The following is a 21,395-nucleotide window of genomic DNA, read 5'->3' as shown; positions in this document are numbered from 1 at the left end:
TCTACAAAGAGTACATCACGAATCTCAAAGAAATGGATGTCAAGGATAGTGCGAGGGGGTCGAGTTACCGGGGGAATTGCATTGTCCGTGCTGATGAGTGTTCTAAGATGAACGAACGTTGATGTGTTCTTTGCAATGCTGGAGAGCGTCATAAAGTAGCGGACAGCTAAGGAACCTCTTCAATGCGTCACCACGCATCGGTACATCACGGCATAACAGTTAGATTCAGTGTGCAATATGTTTGGTCTCCTGCAAACTCGAGATGGACAAACAATTTATAGTGTTTTTTTATCACATGTAATCTGTTTGTTCGTTGGGTTTGAGAGCAATCTGCATATGTTAATGTATTCGGAGAATGCCCTTTTAGAATCTTGTGGAGGAAAACCACTCCCTCGATACATTTCGTAGATGACAAAAGCGTCCAAAATTTTGGAAGATGAATTTACACAGGGCACGTTTGATTCCTGAAACAACTGCGCAGAACACTTTTATTATGAGACCATTCTCTGTCTGCTAACGCCACTGGAGACAGTGGAAGGTACGTACTGACAAACGCAAGACTCCTTGCAGTTGCAGAAGCTGTATAAACTACGATGATTAGACAGATCAGCACGAGCCAAGCACCAACGAGCAATATAGCATAATCTGACCTCCTAACTAAACAAACCCTGACACCTCAGTATGCGTAGTACTTCTCCGTCCTCATGCTGTTGTACACGAGCATCGCCAGCTGCTGTTCGACCGTCGGATCTGCCTTTGACAAAGGGAGGAACTCTTGTAGGTGAAACATCCCTTTCCCATCTACAATCATGAGATAGTACTAGCACATAAAAAAGGGTTAATAAGAGAGAAGGAAAAAAATGTTACGTACTACAGTAGAAAAATGTGGCACCCACCAGCACCGGATAGAAAAGTGACCGTTGGCCTGGCAGGAATACTATCCTGCTCTAATCTGCTCTGCGGTACGCTACCCCAAAGATTCTAAAAGGAAAATCTAAAGTCTAAACCCACTTTCCTTTGACTTTATTGCCTCTCTTCTCTTATTTTTTTCCATTGTGAAAGTATGAGTCATGTGCACTTAATTAAGGGTTTAAGGTAGTAATGTTTTGCACTTGCATTGTCTGAAAGGACAATAATACTCCATTATGTTTCAACAAAACCAGACAAAGGCGGGATAGTACAATGATATTTATTCTGCGTGCAAGACCAAATAATAGCAAAGCTAGCTGCAGATATGTATAGTACAGTATAGTATAAATCTAACTAACCCCAATCGTACTGCTAGCTAATCTTTTATTGCTGGGGAGAAGACATTGTAGTATTCAGTATTATGCCGGCGTTGATAATTAACTAGGCCAGCATATCAAATATCAGTGACCATGTAGTACTGACCAACTGATTAGAAAGCAATAATGTTAGTGCCACTCAGCTCTAGGTTTCCGTACGTGTATTGGTTCGATCGGGGCAAAATATGCAGCCCGATGTGATGTGATCGCTACCTGGATCGTGGATATATGCCTTGATTATTCCGCAAGCAACCCAACCCATATTTAGTTATTGTTAAGGATGCCGGCCACGAGGGAAGAAAGTTGCAAAGTGAAAGCGTACTCTTATTCTTAGCAATCGATGCATCTGCCCAAAGTATGGAAAATTACTAGAAAAGCATGCTTACTCTTGTTTGCTTTTTTTTTTATCAAGAACTGTAGAGCGTATGCTCCACAGTATCTATTATATACTAAAAGCACAATACAGAGGTCTAAAATAGAGACACCACGTTAATCCACATCATCTAAATTATTATGATACTTAGATCTAAAATTTACGGTTAGGATTTAATGGATAATTAGCGTTCACGTAATTATTTTGACACGGTTTATGTTCACAACGTCAAGTATGGGCGTGGGCTCACAATACAGAGGTCTAAAATAGAGACACCACGTTAATCCACATCATCTAAATTATTATGATACTTAGATCTAAAATTTACGGTTAGGATTTAATGGATAATTAGCGTTCACGTAATTATTTTGACACGCTTTATGTTCACAACGTCAAGTATGGGCGTGGGCTCGGTAATTAGCTGGGTCCACTAAAAAAATGTGTACGCTAGCTATTGTACAAAAATAAGTGTTAGCTGTCCTAGGCTGAGCGTGTTAGTTTCAAAAAAAAAAAACTAGCTACAGCTAGATGCAATCACGTATCTCTACCTGTGTCCGATGAAAAAATGTCTGTACTGATTTAGTCTGTCTTAGTTACGTGCTAAATATGTGCCCAGTACTACATCAATACCCAGAACTGATCGATCCAACCTGTGTTGGATTCGTACATGTATGATAATCGCAAATATGGTATTCCTTTTCTAGCGTCTTGTACAAGGAGACCTGCTTGTGATACAAAAACATGCTTTAATGAGATATCAGATCGAGACATTCCTATTGACTAGATTTATGTACTCCTCTGTCTCATGGAAGATGTTTTATATTTGTTCAAATTTCCCGAGCCCACTAAAAAAATGTGTACGCTAGCTATTGTACAAAAATAAGTGTTAGCTGTCCTAGGCTGAGCGTGTTAGTTTCAAAAAAAAAAAACTAGCTACAGCTAGATGCAATCACGTATCTCTACCTGTGTCCGATGAAAAAAATGTCTGTACTGATTTAGTCTGTCTTAGTTACGTGCTAAATATGTGCCCAGTACTACATCAATACCCAGAACTGATCGATCCAACCTGTGTTGGATTCGTACATGTATGATAATCGCAAATATGGTATTCCTTTTCTAGCGTCTTGTACAAGGAGACCTGCTTGTGATACAAAAACATGCTTTAATGAGATATCAGATCGAGACATTCCTATTGACTAGATTTATGTACTCCTCTGTCTCATGGAAGATGTTTTATATTTGTTCAAATTTAGATGTACTAGACACTAAATATTGTCTAGATAATCTGATATTAGACAAATTAATACATCTTCCATGAGATAGATGGAGTAGATAGATTCTAGGCAGATTTTATCAATATAGGGGAAGCTAACTGCAAAGCAGAACGTTGATGGAAAAGAAACATTGAAAGTTGAATGATATTTACAAAGGTAACCCAGAACTAACTGGTGATAAAAAAATCCATAGCTGAGCTATACGATCAGGTTTTTAGCTAACGCTATGTGCGTGTCACTAGAACTACTATAAACTAGAGGGCAGCCTGACAAGGAAAATGTACAAGCAGCTCTAAAAGTAAGAAAATGTGTACATATATAAATACGACCTAATAAGTTAAGAAACGAAATATCTAAGCATACTTGAATAATTTCACACATGGGCTCCCTGAAATATCTAAGTCCGATTTGCAGACTTAAATTGACATAGTGGATATTTCATAGCGGTCGCCACTGGAAATGTCGACATATGTCCGAACTGAACAAAAGTAGCATATAAATAACAAAATCAAACAAGCAAAACGACGAGAAAAATGCAAGAAGGCAGCCAAAAGGCAAGAAAATCCAACAAGCACTTGCCTTAGAACTTGAGGTTCAAGCTGTCAGCTCTCGCACGAAAATTTCTGGAACATATGATTTAAACCACTATCAAAATATTATACAATAATAGCACTACGATATGCTTGCATGAATGAATTTTCTATAGCAGAAGTGCCCACCAACTTGGTAGTCCCTAGGCAAACTACCAATATTAGATTACAGTATCCACAAGAAGATGTAATGGATATTTTTTGTGTGTTTGCATTAAAGAGTTATTTCTAAATTAATTATAATACTATCACATCTAGCACAAAAGTATTCCCTCTTTATTTTCCAGATATGGAAGGAAACTCAAGGATGAGATTCAACCCACATACATATGTTTAATAACATTAATTGGATGAGTCAATGAGAGAAAAATATTCAACACAAATAACAGGAAAACACTTAAAGTTGTATGTTCTGCCTCTTAACGGTGATAAATTATTTCTTATGACATCTTAATAAGCTAATTTGTTTTGTTATCATGTCTGAAAAATCAAACCCCATTTGCCAATGATTAAGGGAACCCTATCTCGAGAAAGCCATAATCCGAAGGCGGAAGAAGGATGCATGTTTGATCAAACTTTTGATTTGTTGTATTTACTAATTGGGCACATGAGTTTTACAATAATTAAGTACACTTTTTAATGACATCAGCAGTACACTTTCAAGGAGATGAAATTCATAGATCAGATAATTTTGACATGGTAATCCATGATCATATTTTTTCGTATAAACATTAGTTCTAAGTAATGATTTATTATGATTTACAAATAAAAAAATATGGTCAATTATTTTGCTATTTTGCTAATGACAAAAACCATAACTCACCACCAAATTAAATATTATAAACAATATTTAGCACATAAGCGATAGTTTATTTAGCTTTACAGGAACTATGACTATAAAACTGTATAATTTCCTGTGTGAATACTATAAATTCATTCCACCCACTTCAACACACTAAAATGATGCCTTTGCATTTGCGAGGGCCACCTTGCTAGTTTTATTAGAAACCAAAAGGAACTGTACAAATATTTACAGAAGAAAAAACAAAAAAGATCAAATCAAAGAGTCAATCCATCTTGACAGACTATCTACATGCTTGTCTTTTACTCTATGCTTATGCAAAGAGATATCCAGAATGAAGCATCTCCTCCATTGTCGAAAAGAAGGAAGAATATGCTGAAAAATGGCTTCATTCCTCTGCTTCCAAATATGCCGGGCTGCCAACATAACCACCTCAGAAAAGAAAGGCTTATTGAACTTCTTCCTAGCAGCATAAAAAATTTCTTCAAACGTATCACCAGGATCCCACTCAACTTGCAGATAATTTCAGATCCTCACACTAAAGTTGGTGTGAAAAAACAAGTGAAGCCAATTCTCAATTACATGAGATGGACATAGCACACGGAACTGATCACGCAGATCATAAAAAAAAGGAAAACTCTTTCCCTCAACCGGGTTTGCCGGTTTTTAAGGGACGACCTGGATCACGTGGATTGCGTGGCTCCCGTGCCTTATCCTCTCTAATTGTAGCTCTGAATCACTCGTTGAACTCTGCCTGCGCTAGCCGCCAATGACATGGGCTGCTCATCCGTTCGGGCGCAAATGCTTCATGTTGGAGTTCTTCGGTCAGCGATGGCCACTGCCGCAAGGAGATGTTTCTTGATGTAGCTTCTTGCGCTGCACCTGTTGTGAGAGATAGCGGGATTAGCTCGCCCAGCCTTAACCGATGGTGACGACAACCCCTCCCTGCTCCTTCCTCCATTGGAGGAGTTGGAGGAAATTCTTCACATCGGTTTTGAGGATTTTCTTGCCGATGTTATATACGGTGGTGTGTTTCTCTACATGTGTTCACAACTTTTGTTGTGTAAGTATGGGCAAAATGCTACAATGATTTGTGTGCTTGCTACAAAGATTTTTCTTCAAGTGCTACAAACATGTTTGTGTATTGTCGGATTAGACTAGCAAAAATGTTGGATGTGTTGATTTGCTTAGTTACAATTGTTACACCATTTATCGATGTATTGTCCTATACAAATGGAGATTTTTTGCTTACGATGTTGCTTTTTTTCTACGTTGATGCGTTCAAAATGTTACAAAAGTTTTTGCTGCATGATATAAGTTTATATCCACATCAGAAAATATTGCAAAGCGACGTCCAGCCTTTGCATAGAAAAAATGTTACATTGCAAATTAGCATTTGCCAAAAAAATTACCCAAGTTCAGCGCATGCTGGAGCACACGGAATGCGGAGGATCGTGGCGGATATTTGGTTGGAAACATGTAAAATTTAAACATTATTATCACGATTTATTCTATGAAAAGGACCAACATATTTATTAATTATCATTGGCATAGGTAAAGAGAACACAAAAAAAAAGTATAAATAGGTCATTGGACCATCTTGTGATGACTTCGAGCAATGAGTAAGCCGATGCCGCACCGCCTTCCTCGCCCATCACCGGAGTAAGACAAGGTTTGTCATAGCTACACACATAGAAAGTCCTCTCGTACTAAGAACGAAGGACCGGCGCATAGAGAAACAACCATCCCAAATGATAAAATTACAAATTGAAAGATCCAAATCTATAACCACCCTCACAAACACAGCGAACTCAATCTCACGAGATCTACCGGGCACACAACTCAGCGCACTCTCGGCCAGTACTTAGAGAGTACACCAAAGCAAATCATAAACATGAGGACAGAGACCTTATCCTGACGCGCGCGATTGACCATTTGACAGAAAAAAATAAATCGTACGGTGTGTAGAAAAAAAAACGGAGGGCAACGTACGCGCAATTTGGACCGACAGAAGCCAGTGTCGGCCGGGGCATCAGTGTAACAGCGGATCTACTCGCTCCATCCATCCACGGAAGCTGCGACCTATGTCTGAAAAAGCAAATTGATTAATGACGAGTAGTACTGGTTACCTAAATCTTTCTTCTCCTAATCAGCAGCGGGGCCGGCCTTTCAGCTTTCACTGAACACATGATCGCTGGATGGATCGCCCAGCTCACACTCCACCGTACCCAACACACTGCTCCACTGCCCACTGCCCACTGCCCACTGCCCACTGGTAGTGATAGATAAACAAGCAGAGCTGGTCGAGGGATCGCGTGGCCGGGCACGTGATGCTGGTGGGCATCGCATCGGCCATCGGCGACCAGCGGAAATGCACGCCGTCGCGCGCTTTTCCACTAGCTGTGTCCTGTGTGTGCCCGCTCTGATCAATGGCGCCTTTCCGGGTGGTGGCTCCCCGCCCCGCCGTGGAAATTTACGAGCGCTCGCCGTTGAGCCTAGCTTTTTCCGGTAAAAGTTCTGGTTTGGCCGTTGTACCTGGGGCATCCACCGTACCATTCAGTAAACTTCCTTCGTCTTTTTCCACCTTTCCTATTGGACTTGAGCTAGCTCTCAAGTTATTGTGGGAGGTTCTTGGCTGCTCCCATTGATTTTACTCTCAGAACATGCATGACAGTACGAGTTGGAACGGTTTATGAGCATGGCTGTCAAGGCCGATGTGACATCGCTCGTCCCCAAATCTATGCAAACAACCGGGCGACACGCCGGTGCTAGACTTGCTGGCAGGCTAGAAATGAAATGAATTACCGCTCCGTCGTTTCTCAAAGGACAGCGTATTTTTGTTTCGTCACGACAGGTTTTTGACTAGCAACTGCTTACCAACTTTCTGACCCTAGATTCGTTTCCAAGAGCATTTTGTGATTTTGTCAGATTGCAAGAGTAAGTAACTATTGTCAAAGGTTTATCTTAACTGCATAAAATTAGAGTTAATCATTGAAACCAAGCATAGACATCTTGAGCACTGTCCACCGGAGAAATAGGGAGGAACGCACTACTGTTCATCGTTCCATTCTTTATGTCCCACAAACGCATGCAAGCTACAGTATCATTGACTGATACATTGTGTCTCTTGATTTTGTTTCTGATTTCGCAAACATCGGCAGCAAGCGGGGTTCTCCCTGATTTCTAGCGCGTGTCAAGTACCGAACCTATTGGCGTGAAATTTCCGCAAAGACAAGTGAGAACGGAAGGGCTCGTGGCGCCAGTACATTCTACTAGTGGACAACACTTACTGTAATGTTCAACTCAGACGCTTACTTTATTCCTGACTCGTAACATAACCCGGCTTAAAAGTCTGACCCCGGCCCGTGCCCGTTGTGAAGCAATGATATTCTTGGGCGAGGCGTTTTGTAGATCCAGCTAAATGTAAGTTATTTTCTTCTTGAAAAGACTGAAAATAGCGTTTTTTTTCAAATTTGGATGGACTGTTTGTCGCGTTGGGAACGAGACTAGCCATACTATTTTGTGGTTTCTGAACCGGACTGCATTGCGGTGCCCGCGCCAGACTGTCTTGCGGCGACGGTTGCCTATATGTGGGCATAGCCGATTTTAGATTTGGGTTTGGACATGACCTAAATAGCATCTGTTGGGTTTGGTTAAGTTTGGCTGGTGCCAGCATCATGATGTATTTTGCAGATGTGCAAAGTCTTAACTCAAAACACCTTATAATCTAAGAAGTTCAAAAATAACGAAAGTTGAAATATGAAGTAGTGAATATTGCAAACTTTAAAATCTCCAACAAAATGTTAGATTTTGTCGTTTTTGTGTGGGCTAAAACAAAAGGTGCTTTAAGTTGAGATTTTGCAAATTAGTACTACACACCTTCATCAACATCTACATTTTTTTCATAATTTTGGAGACTTCAAAATGTCGTTTCGATTTTTTCATAAAATTAGCCTACGTGTAGACCCAAGCTACATTTTAAATTTTTCCGGGATATCTTTGGGCTAGCTATAGGGCATTCCTGTCATAGTCGAGTGGATTGATCGAGCTGCTCCTTTCCACTTTTCGCGATCAATTTATGAGCTGCTGGCGCCAACCCAAGATTAGGTTGCTAATGGTTGGTTTGTCTAGGCTCAATCAAACGCTTTGCAGTAGTTGTTTTTGTACCAGTGTACATGAAAGAGAGTGACCTGGCCAGCACCGACAGTTTCCTCTTCTTTGTTGGCATGTTCAGTACAGCAAAAAATGCAGGCAATCAGCAAAAAGAGATCGATGCATTTTTTTTTTCAAAGGTCGCATAAATAAATGATGGAGGTTTTAAGGCCAAAAGTCAAAGCAAACTGGTGGCTTTCCTGAAAGGGGAAAAGAGAATCACGACATGGAACGAGTCACGGCTGTTAGCATGGCTGCGTGGCAGATATTTTTGTTTTGTTTTTTACTAGCTCCGTTTTCTGTATATAAGGCCACTATCAAAAATACATTTTGCGTCTTCATAAAACCACTAAGACTAATAGAGAAAATTGATTAAATTTCTACCTCGTAGGATGATATTCAATAATGCAGAAGTTGTATGTAGGTATAGAGAAAGGACACCGCATGCAATATGTATAATTAGCCAAGAACACACGAGAGCATTTTTCCATAGTTAATCATGCTTTTTATTAGTTGGTTCTGTTTCCTTGGCACTCCCTCCGCCGTTCACAATTATTTTGCGTTCTGGGTTCAGTCAAAATCAAACTTTGTAATGTTTTTGACTAAATATTTCAAAGCCTGCATTGTAAAATCTAAAGTACTAAGTGAGCCTAAATCACTTGGTTAGAAAAGTGAATGTGCAACCTAGCCACTTAAGTTCAATTTCTCGTGGACAAGGATTTAGGTTCTTGTTATTTCAAAAAAAAGTTGTAGAGGCTTTCCTTACCGCATTCCTTTTAAAACAACTATAGTATTAGAACAGCCATAAACTATATTTTCATAATATATGCATTTTTTGTGATTGTAATTTTCATATTTTTGGTTAAGCTTGGAAATTTGATTTTGATTAAACCCAAAACAAATTAAATAAAAACCGAGGTATCATTTGAATTGAGAGTTTATGGTCTTACATATAAAAAAAAGAAAGAAGTAGTAGTTGTTAGCATTACTCCCTCTGTTTTTATTTACTTCACATTATGGCTTAAATTATATCTAAAATTATGTCAAGCTTGACGAAAAATGTAGAAAAAAGCAGAATCCATAATACCAAATGTATATAACATGGAAGTATAGTTTATGGCGATTATAATACTATGGACTTTACACAGTTGATGTTGATATTTGTCCCTAATTTTTTTTTACTAAGTTTGACTTTGACAGAACCTAGAATGCAAAGTAATTGTGGATGGAGAGAGAGAGTATCTATTATATACTAAAAGAAAAATACGAATGTTTAAAATAGAGACACCATGTTAACCCACATCACTTTAATTATTGTGATTGTTAGATGTATAATTTACGGTGGAGATTTGAAGAGAATAAAGGTTACGTGAAACTGTGGTTGGTACGAACATGTTAAAGATGTCATGTATCAGAAGTATTTTTGTTTTAGGAAAGCTCACGTTTTGGATGGAAAAAAATTGGGCAAAGAAAAAAAATAAGATGCCGTAGATCTAGCTGACCACGAACCAACAAAATATATCCATATTTCCATACGTAGGTGAAGCGCTAAAACAAACCGGTTCTAATTTAAAGGGAGAAAAGAGAGAAAGCTAGCTATAGCGTGCATCGCTAGGACACCATCAAGACATGTAGAAACAAAGGGACTCCGTGTCACTCTCGACTGGTCACCACAAACACCGATACATACATGCAAATACTGAAATAATGTCTACTACTTTACATATCTTAAAACATTTCCTCGGCTCTAAAATAAGTATCTTCATTTTTAATAAATATGGATGTATCTATAACTAAATAAATCTAGAAACATCCATATCTAGATAAAACTAAGACACTTATTTTAGCATAAAGGGAGTACTACTCTTCCCGGAAAAATAGCTACTCTTAGTCCGAGATGGAAGAAGGAAAGTCCCTACTATGTCGACCAGCCGAGCATCATGAAATTCATGAGCGCCTTGGTCTATTCAATTTTTAATATATTTTTCCAAAGGAGCGACGGTGAGTTTTGTGTAGATTGATTACGGTAATATATGCGAGCTATACTAGATCACTTGAATATCCTATGATTATGGCTCACACGTTGCATGTGAGTGTGAGAAATATAAGGACAAGTGCGGAGTTTTTAGCGCTTGCAAGCTCCAGTGAACTCGGGATTTTAAAAATAAAAAGTTCTACTTTCATGTTTAATTTTTTTCCTAAAAACATTAATGTAGATACATGCATATAATTTCTACATTTCTACAGCGATTTGCCACATGATATGTTGTATTTTTGGCTACACACAAATCCGAAAACCATGGCTTTAAAAAGGACAAAATTAATTCTACTTTTTAAAATATTTTTCTTCTTTGTACAGACCATATATGAATATATTTATCGATGAAAATATGGTCGTGCATACTAGAAATGTATATGTACCAGTATGTTTATATTCAGGGTTTTTTCGTGAAAATAAAATAACTTTTTTGATGTTTTCTAAACTGATCTCACTGAATCTCAGGAGCCAAAATAATTTTTCCCAATATATCATATTAGTACTTATGCATATTAATATTATCATATTATTAAGACCGTTGTATTTTTTTGCCCGATTGTACATGTAGGCTAAAAAATATATTCGATATATATACTTCTGTTAGGTGGATGAATGTTAAAATCCTATCATATAAATCCATAGCTATATAAAATTTACAATTTACAATTTCTTTTCCATCATTAATTCTGCGAAATTTGGAATCAAAAAATGAGAGAACATGATTTCGTTATCATAAAAACTCCATATCAAGTAATGCATCCGAGTTTTGTATAGAATTTACCATTTATTATGCACATATAACTATGTTTTTTACACGGATAAGTGTGTAAGATGAGCATGAGCACAAAATTTGAGGAACAGAAACGCATGAAGTGAAAAATACATCAATTCAAGTAACACTGAGGTGTTTTGTGAAAGAAAACATGTGAAATACGCCATGTAAGAGTGTGTGGTGATCATGAATAGGTTTGGTCAATATTTTATTTATTTATAGATAATAGATATATAATTGTACATGCGAGCAAAAAAAACTCAGCTCATATGTACCAACTTCTTTTTTGCAACAACGATACCAAGAAGATTGAATTGCATATAGCTATGCATAAAATGAAAAATATGCATAGCTGCACAGATCCTACACCAGAGAGCATACGAAGGTTGCAGCTTAGTTTGTCGGTGTCATAGCTCCAGCTTTTTGTGTTATAAAAATATTATTGAGAAAACATAAACCACTACCATCTGATTTCCCTAAGAGATATTTCGTTTCCTTTTGTTATTTCTTTGCAACGGTACTAATATATTAATTTACAAGATAGAGATAAAGTTAACATGTACCAATGTATCTATGTTATAAAATAATTTCGCAATGAAGTACATGAGTACAAAGAGAAAGGTTTAAATAATTTATATTTTGTTACATTTTTTACTATAGATGATACCCTCGTATTTGCGAGGGCCATCATGCTAGTTAATTAAACAAGAAATGCAGGAAACACATTTTCTAACAGTGAAACATCGTGCTGTATTCGATAATATATGGATTTTGCATTCGAGTCCTAATAAAAATATCAGTTTTTACGGAAATATATCAAGCTGGATACTAGTTCCATTTCGTCCGATCGGAGCAACCAGATGCTGCGTGTTTCTTTTTGGATGGACTACACGCCCATGCTTGGTACGCGTGGGCGCGAGAGGAGACCTGTGTTATATGTACTCGCACCCCATGTTCGTTCAGGGGTCGCCAACGCAGATCACAGCGGGGTGCCGGATCATGGCGAGATCGGAGACCGGGTGCGTGCGACTGCGGATGGTCCGAAGAGGTGGAGGAAGATGCCGTGGACTCGGCCTCGCTACCGGCCACCGGATGAAGCTGCTCCACGTCCAAACGCAGTCGTGGACAAAAACCTATAGGCTCACCTGAAGGCCTTCCGTATGTTGTGATCCTTTGTAGCTTGTTTTGCATGTAGGCTAGGCTATGGTGCTCTCGCTCCTTGCTTCCCAGGAAGAGCAGAGTGGAGGTCCTGGTGCCTAGAAGGTTCGATTGGGTCTATATTTGTTCTTTTAATGTTCACTCTCCTATTTTCAATTTTGATCGGACTTTTTTCGCAGTGAAAATTCACAATCTGTCACCCATGATCTGTTTTTTTAACAGGGGAGGGGTTTAGAAGACCACAAAGGAGCTCTATTCATACACGTGGCAGGTAGAAATTTTCAAAGAGGTCCTTTACATCACTTCCCCTAATGAACCTAGTATTTCAAGATAAGGCCTCCCTTTTTTTTTAACAGAAAACAACCTAAAAGAAACAACGAAAAAGCAATCGAGTACATGGGGTGCTCCGCCACCGAGTCGCCGGTGACCTCCGGGCTTTGCAACCGAGATCGAAGAGAAGGTTGCTCGCCGTCTCTATCCCGACAAGGAGATCCAACCGCCGCCACTCCTAGAACGCCGGAACCACTTGGCTTCCTAGGAGCGGCGAGCTCCAGCCGATGGATCCCCAAGTCCTCTCGAGCGAAGATCACGACGACCGTCGTCGTCGTGTGTTTCGCGCAAGGAAAGCTCTAGGAGTACCACCTCGGCATGGCCGCCACCGCAACACACGCTTGCTCTTTTCCCTCGCCACCAGGGCTGGCCAAGAGGAGCAGCATGTGAGCTTGTCCACCATAACAGAAGAGGCAGGGACGCTTATTGAAAGAGGGCTAATGCTCACATTAGACTAAAGAGGCTCGCACCGGCCGCAGCCTGTCGCAACCGTGATTAAAACCGTGCGACGTCCTAGCCGTTGGAACCGGGACTAACGCTCACATTAGTCGCGATTCCAAACGCGGCTGAGACTAGTGCTCCGAGCAGCTTCGAACGAAAGACTATTTTTCTACTAGTGAATGTACATTGTTTGGGCATTAAAATAGTATCCAAGTTGTAACTTTGACTGCTAATTATGTTGACTATATGTGAAAAAACTAAACGCATTGCAAATATTCTAGAAATACGTTTTAGAGAAAACTTGCACACACGATTTTTGAACTTGTAATCTTGATGATTAAAACGATACTCGTGATTGAACCGGGGAAACAGAGCTAGAGATTGTAAATGGTAAAAACTGTGTAGAGCTAGAGATTGTAATATACTTCAACTTGGAAGGGACATTGTGGGAAACGACCGGACCGCTCTCCCCTTCGGCCTCCCTCTCCGCCCCCACCCCCTCTTCTGCCCGTTGACCTGAGAGGACCAGGCCGAACCCGACCCTTCTCCGGTGGCACTTCCGGCCGAAGATGGGGAGGGGGACGCGCCGGTGATGTATATAGGCCTAGGATTAGAGTTTGCGGAGGGATGCCGTGGTCGTGGAGTCATGCTCCAGATTTTCTGGGCAAGATCTGGTGCAGAGGGTGGTGCTGGCGGCGCGGAAGGAACTCCGACGGTCGGAGACGGTGATGCTCGTTCATCCCCCATGGATCTCCGTCAATAAGCCGAAGGTCTGCTCTCCTTCTTTGGCCTCCATCTTCTCTCTGTTCGTCCTCCTCCCGCCGGTCGGCCGTGGTGGTGAGGGGTGGGAAGGATGGATTGAGGAAGGTGGAGTGTAGGAAAAGAGCAGGGGCTACTTTTCCCTGGTGTCTTGGTGCGGCACCGGTGAATGGCCGATGAGCTGTGATTTCAAGCCCCTAAGGTGGGGATGGAATCATGTGCTCCTCCTGCCAAGCCCTTCAACGATAAGCACTGGTGGTTCCAAAGCCGCGCCCTCGACATCCTCGACATCGACCTGGTCGGCCGTGGCAGCGAGGAGGAAGATGAAGAAGGCGATGACGGTGCTGTCTTTGGTAGCCATTTTGTGGTGAGTTCTTGTTGCTCCAATCATCTCTGCCTGCCTTCTCCCACCCGTGGCAGGAGTGTCGTGATTGAGGGCGGGCTAGTCGGCATCGACGGAGCTAGTGAGAGCTCATTTGTATGGGCCTTCCGAAGCTTGGAAGCAATTTCGGCAAGTTTCATCCTGCGTGCCGTTTGTTAACGCCGGTGAGCTCCGACATCCTATCAACCTCCATCGGAGGCCTTCTTCCGAGTCAGCGGCCGCGCCCAACATCGACATTGCAGCAAGTGGTTTTGTCCCCGCGGCGGTGCTCGACGGCGGTGCAGCTGACCTCTGGCTCGGCAGAGGAGATAGGGAGTGACCCGATTGCTTTTTTACATCTTTCAGCGAGGGCTCCTCCACATATATCGGGGACTCATGTTTTATTTTATCTTGCTTATGTGGTCCTCTATAATAATGTACACCTTCACTGTTTGAATTTAATATATAAGCTTCCAGAACTTCGGGGCTCTTCTTGTTCAAAAAAATAAAAAAAGAACGGTCATTGTGAATTGACCTTCATTGATGAAGTAGTCAGCTACCGGAAAATAGCCCCATGTAGTTTCATTTATTCCGCACACCGGAACAACTGCCACAAAACATCTCACTGGAGATTTTGTATGGCCTGCAATATTGATTTCTCGATGCCGCTGTATTGCTAGTAGAAGCAAGAAAAATACAAGGTAGTGTGAGTCAGTACCGACGCACTATGGCTACAGTGACATCACAGCTTTCGTGGATGTTGACTTTGGAATAGAAATGTTTATACATCTAAAACAACTCAATTCCCTCCAGCCCCTTGTTTCAGCGACACCACATATTTATTTCTAATCCGTTCTCCCTGTTTTCTAAAAACCAACGGATCGATTATTCGCGGAAAACAAACACCAACTTGCGCATTCATCCTCCACTCTAAACAATCGTCTGCAACGTCGTTCTCACGGGGTTTATTTGAAACATACGCAAATCACGCGGTTCCAGAATTGAGATTCCGTTGGTTGGACCTAGAGGAACGAAAGCAAGATCACACCACCTCACAGTTTCACATCAGCGTCGACCGCCCTGCTCTTAACACACACACCTTACCTCACTAACCCCTTAGCTGGCCAACAACAAAGAGGCTTAATTAGGTCTCAAGTAAGTCCATGGTTCCAACACCCAAATCGTCCACTGTTTCACCCACTATTTCACCGAAGCAGAGGAAATGCGATCGATCGGCAGGTCCACACAGAGGATCACTGCAGCTGTGAACCTCACGCAATGGCAGCTCCCAATTTTTAATTTTATAGCCGTCACTTGTCACCACGCCCCGTCGTCGCTCAAATCACCATCCTCCCTCCCAGCCAAGCTCATAGATAGATCTCCATTGACCACCATTTTATAGACCTTCTCTTTCCTCCATCTCGCCCTCTCTTCGCTTCTCCTCTCGCTAAACCCCCCAAATCAGAGAGAGAGAGAGAGGTGAGTGAGAGACCTCAGCTCAGTTGGGCTCCTTTCTCTCACTAGATCTGTCCAACTGGTTTTGTGCCTTTGCCCAAAGTTGTCCTCTGCCTTCCCCGCTTGCTCGCTCGCTTGCCTGCGGTGGCATCCACTTCCTCCCACTCCCTATGCGTGCTCTGCCTCTGCCTCTGCCTCCATGTGGTGGTGCTCTAACTAACCGCCACCAGCACCACCGCACACCAATGCCAAGCTTGGCGTCACTGGATTCAAGCGCACGGCATTGCATTGCCGCTCTTGATCGAGCCGTGACCGACTAGCCAGCCAGCCAGCCAGCACCAAGGGGAGGAAAGATTTTGTCGATTTCTGCTGAGTTTGGTCGATTCCTCTGAAGAGCACCCGCCGCCGACATGTTCAAATCGGGGAGGTGGCGCGGCGGCGGCAAGGCCAAGGCCATGTTCAAGCTGCAGTTCCACGCCACACAGGCACGCTCCCCTGTCTCTTGGTCTTGGGGAAGAAGCAGAGTTTTCAGTTTTTCTTTGGTTTCGCTTCCGATTCGACGCGTGACGGCGCGCGTGCTCTTGTGACTGTGCAGGTGCCGGAGCCTGGGTGGGAGTCGATGATGGTGGTGGTGACGCCGCAGGACATCGGCCGGCCGACGGCGCGGACGGACGGCGCGGAGGTCGCCGACGGCGCCTGCCGCTGGGCCGCCCCGATCTTCGAGGCCACCAAGCTCCCCGCCGGCAAGGACAAGATCTACCATTTCCTCGTCTACGAGACCGTGAGCCACCCGCCCGCCCGCGATTAATCGATCACAACGCGATGGATCCCCACTCGATTTTATTGACCCGGCAATGCCGTCCTGCAGGGGTCGAGCAAGGCGGCGCTGCTTGGGGAGGCGACGGCGAACCTGGCCGAGTACGCGGAGGCGCTGAAGCCGTCGGCGGTGACGCTCCCCCTCAAGGGCAGCCCCGCCCCCGGCGCCCTGCTGCACGTGAGCACCGATCTCTCTCTGACCCACCTCCTCTCTTAAAAAGATTTGCGGTGTTTTCCCTGTGACCTGTGACGGCGACGCGCTCGCGGTTCCTGATCCTGATGGTTGCTCTTGCTGCTGTTGCTCTCTGTGACAGGTGACCATCCAGCGGGTGGTGGGTGGTGGCGCCGGTGGGTGCGGCGACGACGTGAGGTGAGTCGTGAGTTGCCCTGCGTTGGGTGGGGATTAGTTAGTTTAGACACCTTTGCTGCATCCTGGTTTGAGCTTTAAGGATCATCCCCCATTCTCATCTCCACCAGATTCACTTACACATTGCTGCTGCCTGCATTCTGCTTCTTTCAGCTCTCCTCTGTGCATTGTGGTGTGAGCCTTAAGCATAATGCATTTTGCCTTGATTGAGGCGTTGCTTACTGTGTAATTGTGGTTGCTGATTCTTGCTCTTTGGTGGTGACAGTGAGAACGGCGACACCGCAAAGTCTTCGCCGCGGAGGACGCTGCAGAGCCAGCTGAGCCGGTGCGAGGACGAGGACGGCGAGAAAGCCAGGTCGCTTGCCGCCGACTCGATGAGCCCTGTGCATGTAAGTGACCAGTGAGGCCTAGGGGAGAGGAGTTCTTGAGAGTTTTCCCTTTTTGAGCCATCATCATTGCATTGCTTTGTTTTGTTTCTGTTAATGGCTAAGAAAGAGAGCCTTTTGGCATGCAAAGCATATTGCAAAGAAAAAGGAGGGCTGCATTTTTCTACTTGATCATTTGGGGGGGTCACATTTGCTGTGTGACACTTTCTGTTTGAGATCTGGATTTCTCATTCCTGTAGAGAAGGAAGGGGAATTTAGAACTGAACACCTGCATGTAGCATCTCATCTTCCCCTATGTTCATTAGATAGTTGCTGATACGTAGCTTTCTTGTTCAGGATGGATTGGTGATCAGCAAACCGCCAGGGATGAGGTTTCCGTTGAGAAGAAATATGCCGATGTCTGTTGAGCCGGCTGGCCACCTCCATAATGCCAATAGCTTTGATGCTGTTTCGGTGTCGGGTTCAGATGGGAGCTCAGGAAGATTCACTCCCAAAACCAGTGCAAACATGCATAGCACATTTCATCATGACGCCACCAACGTGCCCTCACCGTTTGCTAACAACAGCAACCAGAGAAACCCATTGAGCTCTGGTGACTGGTCCGGAAGCTCCGCTCCTGATGCTAGCACGGACGGGTCGACGAGCAACTCCGGTGAGACGGGGTTGAGAGGTGCCGAGGATGATGTGGAGAAGCTAAGAAGCGAGATAGGCACTCTGACACGGAAAATGGATGTCTCAGACATGGAGTTGCAGACGCTCAGAAAGCAAATTGTGAAAGAGAGTAGGCGAGGGCAAGATCTTTCCAAGGAAATGAATAGCTTGAGGGAGGAAAGGGATGCACTCCGAAGAGAATGTGAAGGACTTAGAGGCACAAAGAAGACGATCCATGATGCAAATGGATCAGGTAAACGGTTGTCAGTTGGGGAAGATCCCTGGTCTCAGATTGAGGAGCTGAAGCAAGAGCTGGGCCACGAGAAGAATTTAAATGCAGATCTGCGCATACAGCTGCAGAAAATGCAGGAGTCCAATTCTGAGCTGCTTTTGGCCGTAAAGGATCTTGATGAGCTGCTAGAGCAAAAGGATAGAGACATTTCCGTTTTCCAACAAGAAACAGTAGATGATCCTCAGGAGGCACAATATGAGCATGCACTTTCAAATGTGCACAGTGGTGGACACAAGATGGACATGTCTGAAACAAGCTCGTACCAGGAGAAAGAAGACGAGCTTATGCTGGATGCATTGGTGAAGAAGAGTGATGGCATCGCTAGTTCTGAACTACAAGAGAAGATTATTGAACTGAGCGATGAAATTGAGTTGTACAAGAAAGACCGTGAGGATCTTGAGATGCAAATGGAGCAGCTTGCACTTGATTATGAGATTCTGAAGCAAGAGAACCATGACATCTCTTCGAGGCTGGAACAAACACAACTGAGGGAGCAGCTAAGAATGCAGTATGAGTGTTCAGCTCATTTGTCTATTATAAGTGATCTTGAGACCAATGTCGAGAATCTGGAGAATGAACTCCAGACGCTATCTGAAAGATTAGAGGCTGATATAGCAGAAGTACTGTCTGCAAAGGTTGAGCAAGAACAGAGGGCCATAAAGGCTGAGGAGGCTCTGAGGAAGGCATGGTGGAACAATGCAACTACTGCTGAACGACTTCAGGAGGAATTCAAGAGTTTATCTTCGCAGGTATCTTCTGCTTTCAGTGCAAATGAACGGCTGCTTGTGCAAGCAAGAAAAGAGGCCGCAGAACTACAGTTGCAGAAGAGCCAGTTGGAAGAATTACTACAAAAGGCCCAAGAAGATACCGTATCGGTCCAAGAACAAAACCGGATGAAGATTCAACAGTTACTTACCCTAGTGGATTTCAAGTCGAAGGAGATAGATAGGCTAGTGATGGAGCTCAAGAGCAAGAGCGACGAGTTCCAGAACCAGAAGAGAAGTGATGAGGAAAAGTTAGATGCTCTATCAGAAGAAATTGAGCAGCTAAAAGTCAAGATTGAGAAGCTGTCAAATGAGAGAGACAAACTCATGGAAAACAATCAACAGAAAGATATGGAATTAGCTGCAAGTGGTGAAAAAGACATGGCCTTGGAAGACAAAACTGCTGAAATTATTTTGCTCAATGAGGAGCTTGCATTACTCAAGGGCCAAGTGCAGACATATCTGGGTGAGCTAAACACTCTAAAGCGCTCCAGGAATGAAAAAGATGAGGCCATAGGGAAGCTACAAATAAATATTGGATCGTTGAAGCTCCAACATGAAAACATAAAAAAATTGCTGTCCACAAAGGAGTCTGAGAAAAGCAACCTTGCTTCTCAGGTGCTGAAGCTGAGAAGAGCCCTTGAAAGCAGGGAAGATGCCAAGGAAAATGGTATCACTTCAGAAACAACGGTAAATATCGAAACCCAGATGTATTTGCAGCAAAATATGTTAATTGTACACTAAATCAACTTTGTATGCTAGCATATACTCACATACATAAGGCATATGTAAATAGATAAGCTAACAACTGAAACATGCCAAATGCAACTGATATAAACTCAACATAAAAAAATGATAGAATATTTCTAAAAATAAATCGTAGAATATTTCTACAAGACCTCATTAAAACTGGTAGGTGTAGCTTCCCTTTTGTGTTGAAGTCAGTATGCATGCTGCACAGGTACACACACTCTTAAAAACTCACCAAGTTGTGGGCTGTCAACAAGATAAGTAGGTGGCACTGTTTATAGTGATTTTCCATAATACACATATGATTCGCACATCTGGAGATAAATCTGGCTCTAGCTACTTCTAGTTAGAGGATATGGACAGCTAGCATCTAAAATATCCACTATTATGCTGTACACCTTCCTTCCCAAAGGACACGGACAGTTTTGAATAGAAGTCCACACTAATGAGAATGTCCTATTTTACAACATGTAGCGCCTTCTCATATCAACTCATGCTGCAACAATAGCTTAAGTACCTCAGAAGTGACATACCGTGTTGTATTTTGCAGGAAGATCAGCATACTAATTCGAAGCGCACCAAGCATAATACTGTCAGCACTGGGAACACCGATGCAACGCCAATTGTTGACATGCACGGCAATGGGCACGACGCGAGGTTATTATGTGATCTTAAATTGCATCCGATTGGCCTTTTTACTCCAACTATACATGAACTGACATGCTCTGCTTCTGCTGATTATTTTCTCTCTGCCAGGGGTGCTGGAGCTCATGCTGACCAGTCTGCAAAGGAGCTGGACTCTCTGAAGGAGATGAACAAGGCGATGCAGGAAGAACTGAACGAACTGCATGAACGGTACTCAGAGATAAGCCTCAAGTTCGCTGAGGTGGAAGGCGAGAGGCAGCAGCTTGTGATGACTGTGCGGACACTGAAGAACGCGCTGAGGTGATGCATGGCTTCTGCTTAGTGCTCACTCACCCACATGTAGCTTCAGGATTAGGTGATGATACCCACCCGCAAGGTGGGTTTTGTACAGGCGAGCAGCTGGATGGTGAGCTGTGTGGGAACATCATCCAGGCGCTTGCAGAGGCCAGCATTGCACCCAGGTAGCTGGGTCTCGTGGCCTATCACAATACACAGCATGTAGATCCATTCCCCACACAATAATAGTTCTGTGTTTTTCTCTTCAGCATTGGTGTGTGCAGGATGTAACAAGTGTTGTACCCCTAGAGAGACCGTAGTGTTGTGACTTGTGAGTGTGTTGTATAATTCTCCTGATGTTTGGTTGTACTGTCAAGAAAGAAAAAAAGTAAGAGATAGAAAAAATGGTTTAACAATTTGGCCTTGGACTTCTTTTTTCAGGGAAATTGATGATGGACTTGCAGCTTACAGATTTTCTAGTCACATCATTCCCGTTTTTTTGGAAAAAAATCTCTTTTGTGGCATTCAGCCCGGATCCTTGTAAACATTTCTGCCAGAAATGTGAACCAGCGTTCAGGGAAATTGGTTCCACATGAAAGACTGAAGCACTCACAATTTGAACTTGAGGTAAATTAAACCTGATAAGTGACTGGACAA

General features: G+C 42.9%; 1 protein-coding gene across 1 annotated transcript; it reads left to right on the top strand.

The window, feature by feature from the left end:
• Nucleotides 1-15,556: 15,556 nt before the first annotated feature.
• Nucleotides 15,557-21,131, top strand: LOC124665264 (thyroid receptor-interacting protein 11-like). Its single transcript, XM_047202684.1, has 8 exons — nucleotides 15,557-16,276; nucleotides 16,387-16,572; nucleotides 16,660-16,785; nucleotides 16,922-16,977; nucleotides 17,240-17,363; nucleotides 17,697-19,757; nucleotides 20,368-20,474; nucleotides 20,574-21,131. The coding sequence occupies exons 1-8, from the start codon at nucleotides 16,202-16,204 to the stop codon at nucleotides 20,764-20,766; spliced, it is 2,928 nt and encodes a 975-aa protein (XP_047058640.1). The 5' UTR covers nucleotides 15,557-16,201; the 3' UTR covers nucleotides 20,767-21,131.
• Nucleotides 21,132-21,395: the final 264 nt, after the last annotated feature.

This window comes from Lolium rigidum, chromosome 6, assembly GCF_022539505.1.
Source record: "Lolium rigidum isolate FL_2022 chromosome 6, APGP_CSIRO_Lrig_0.1, whole genome shotgun sequence".
In the NCBI taxonomy this organism is placed as follows: Eukaryota; Viridiplantae; Streptophyta; class Magnoliopsida; order Poales; family Poaceae; genus Lolium; species Lolium rigidum.
Note: the sequence above shows the minus strand (reverse complement) of the source record. Positions and strands in the feature narration are given on the sequence as shown.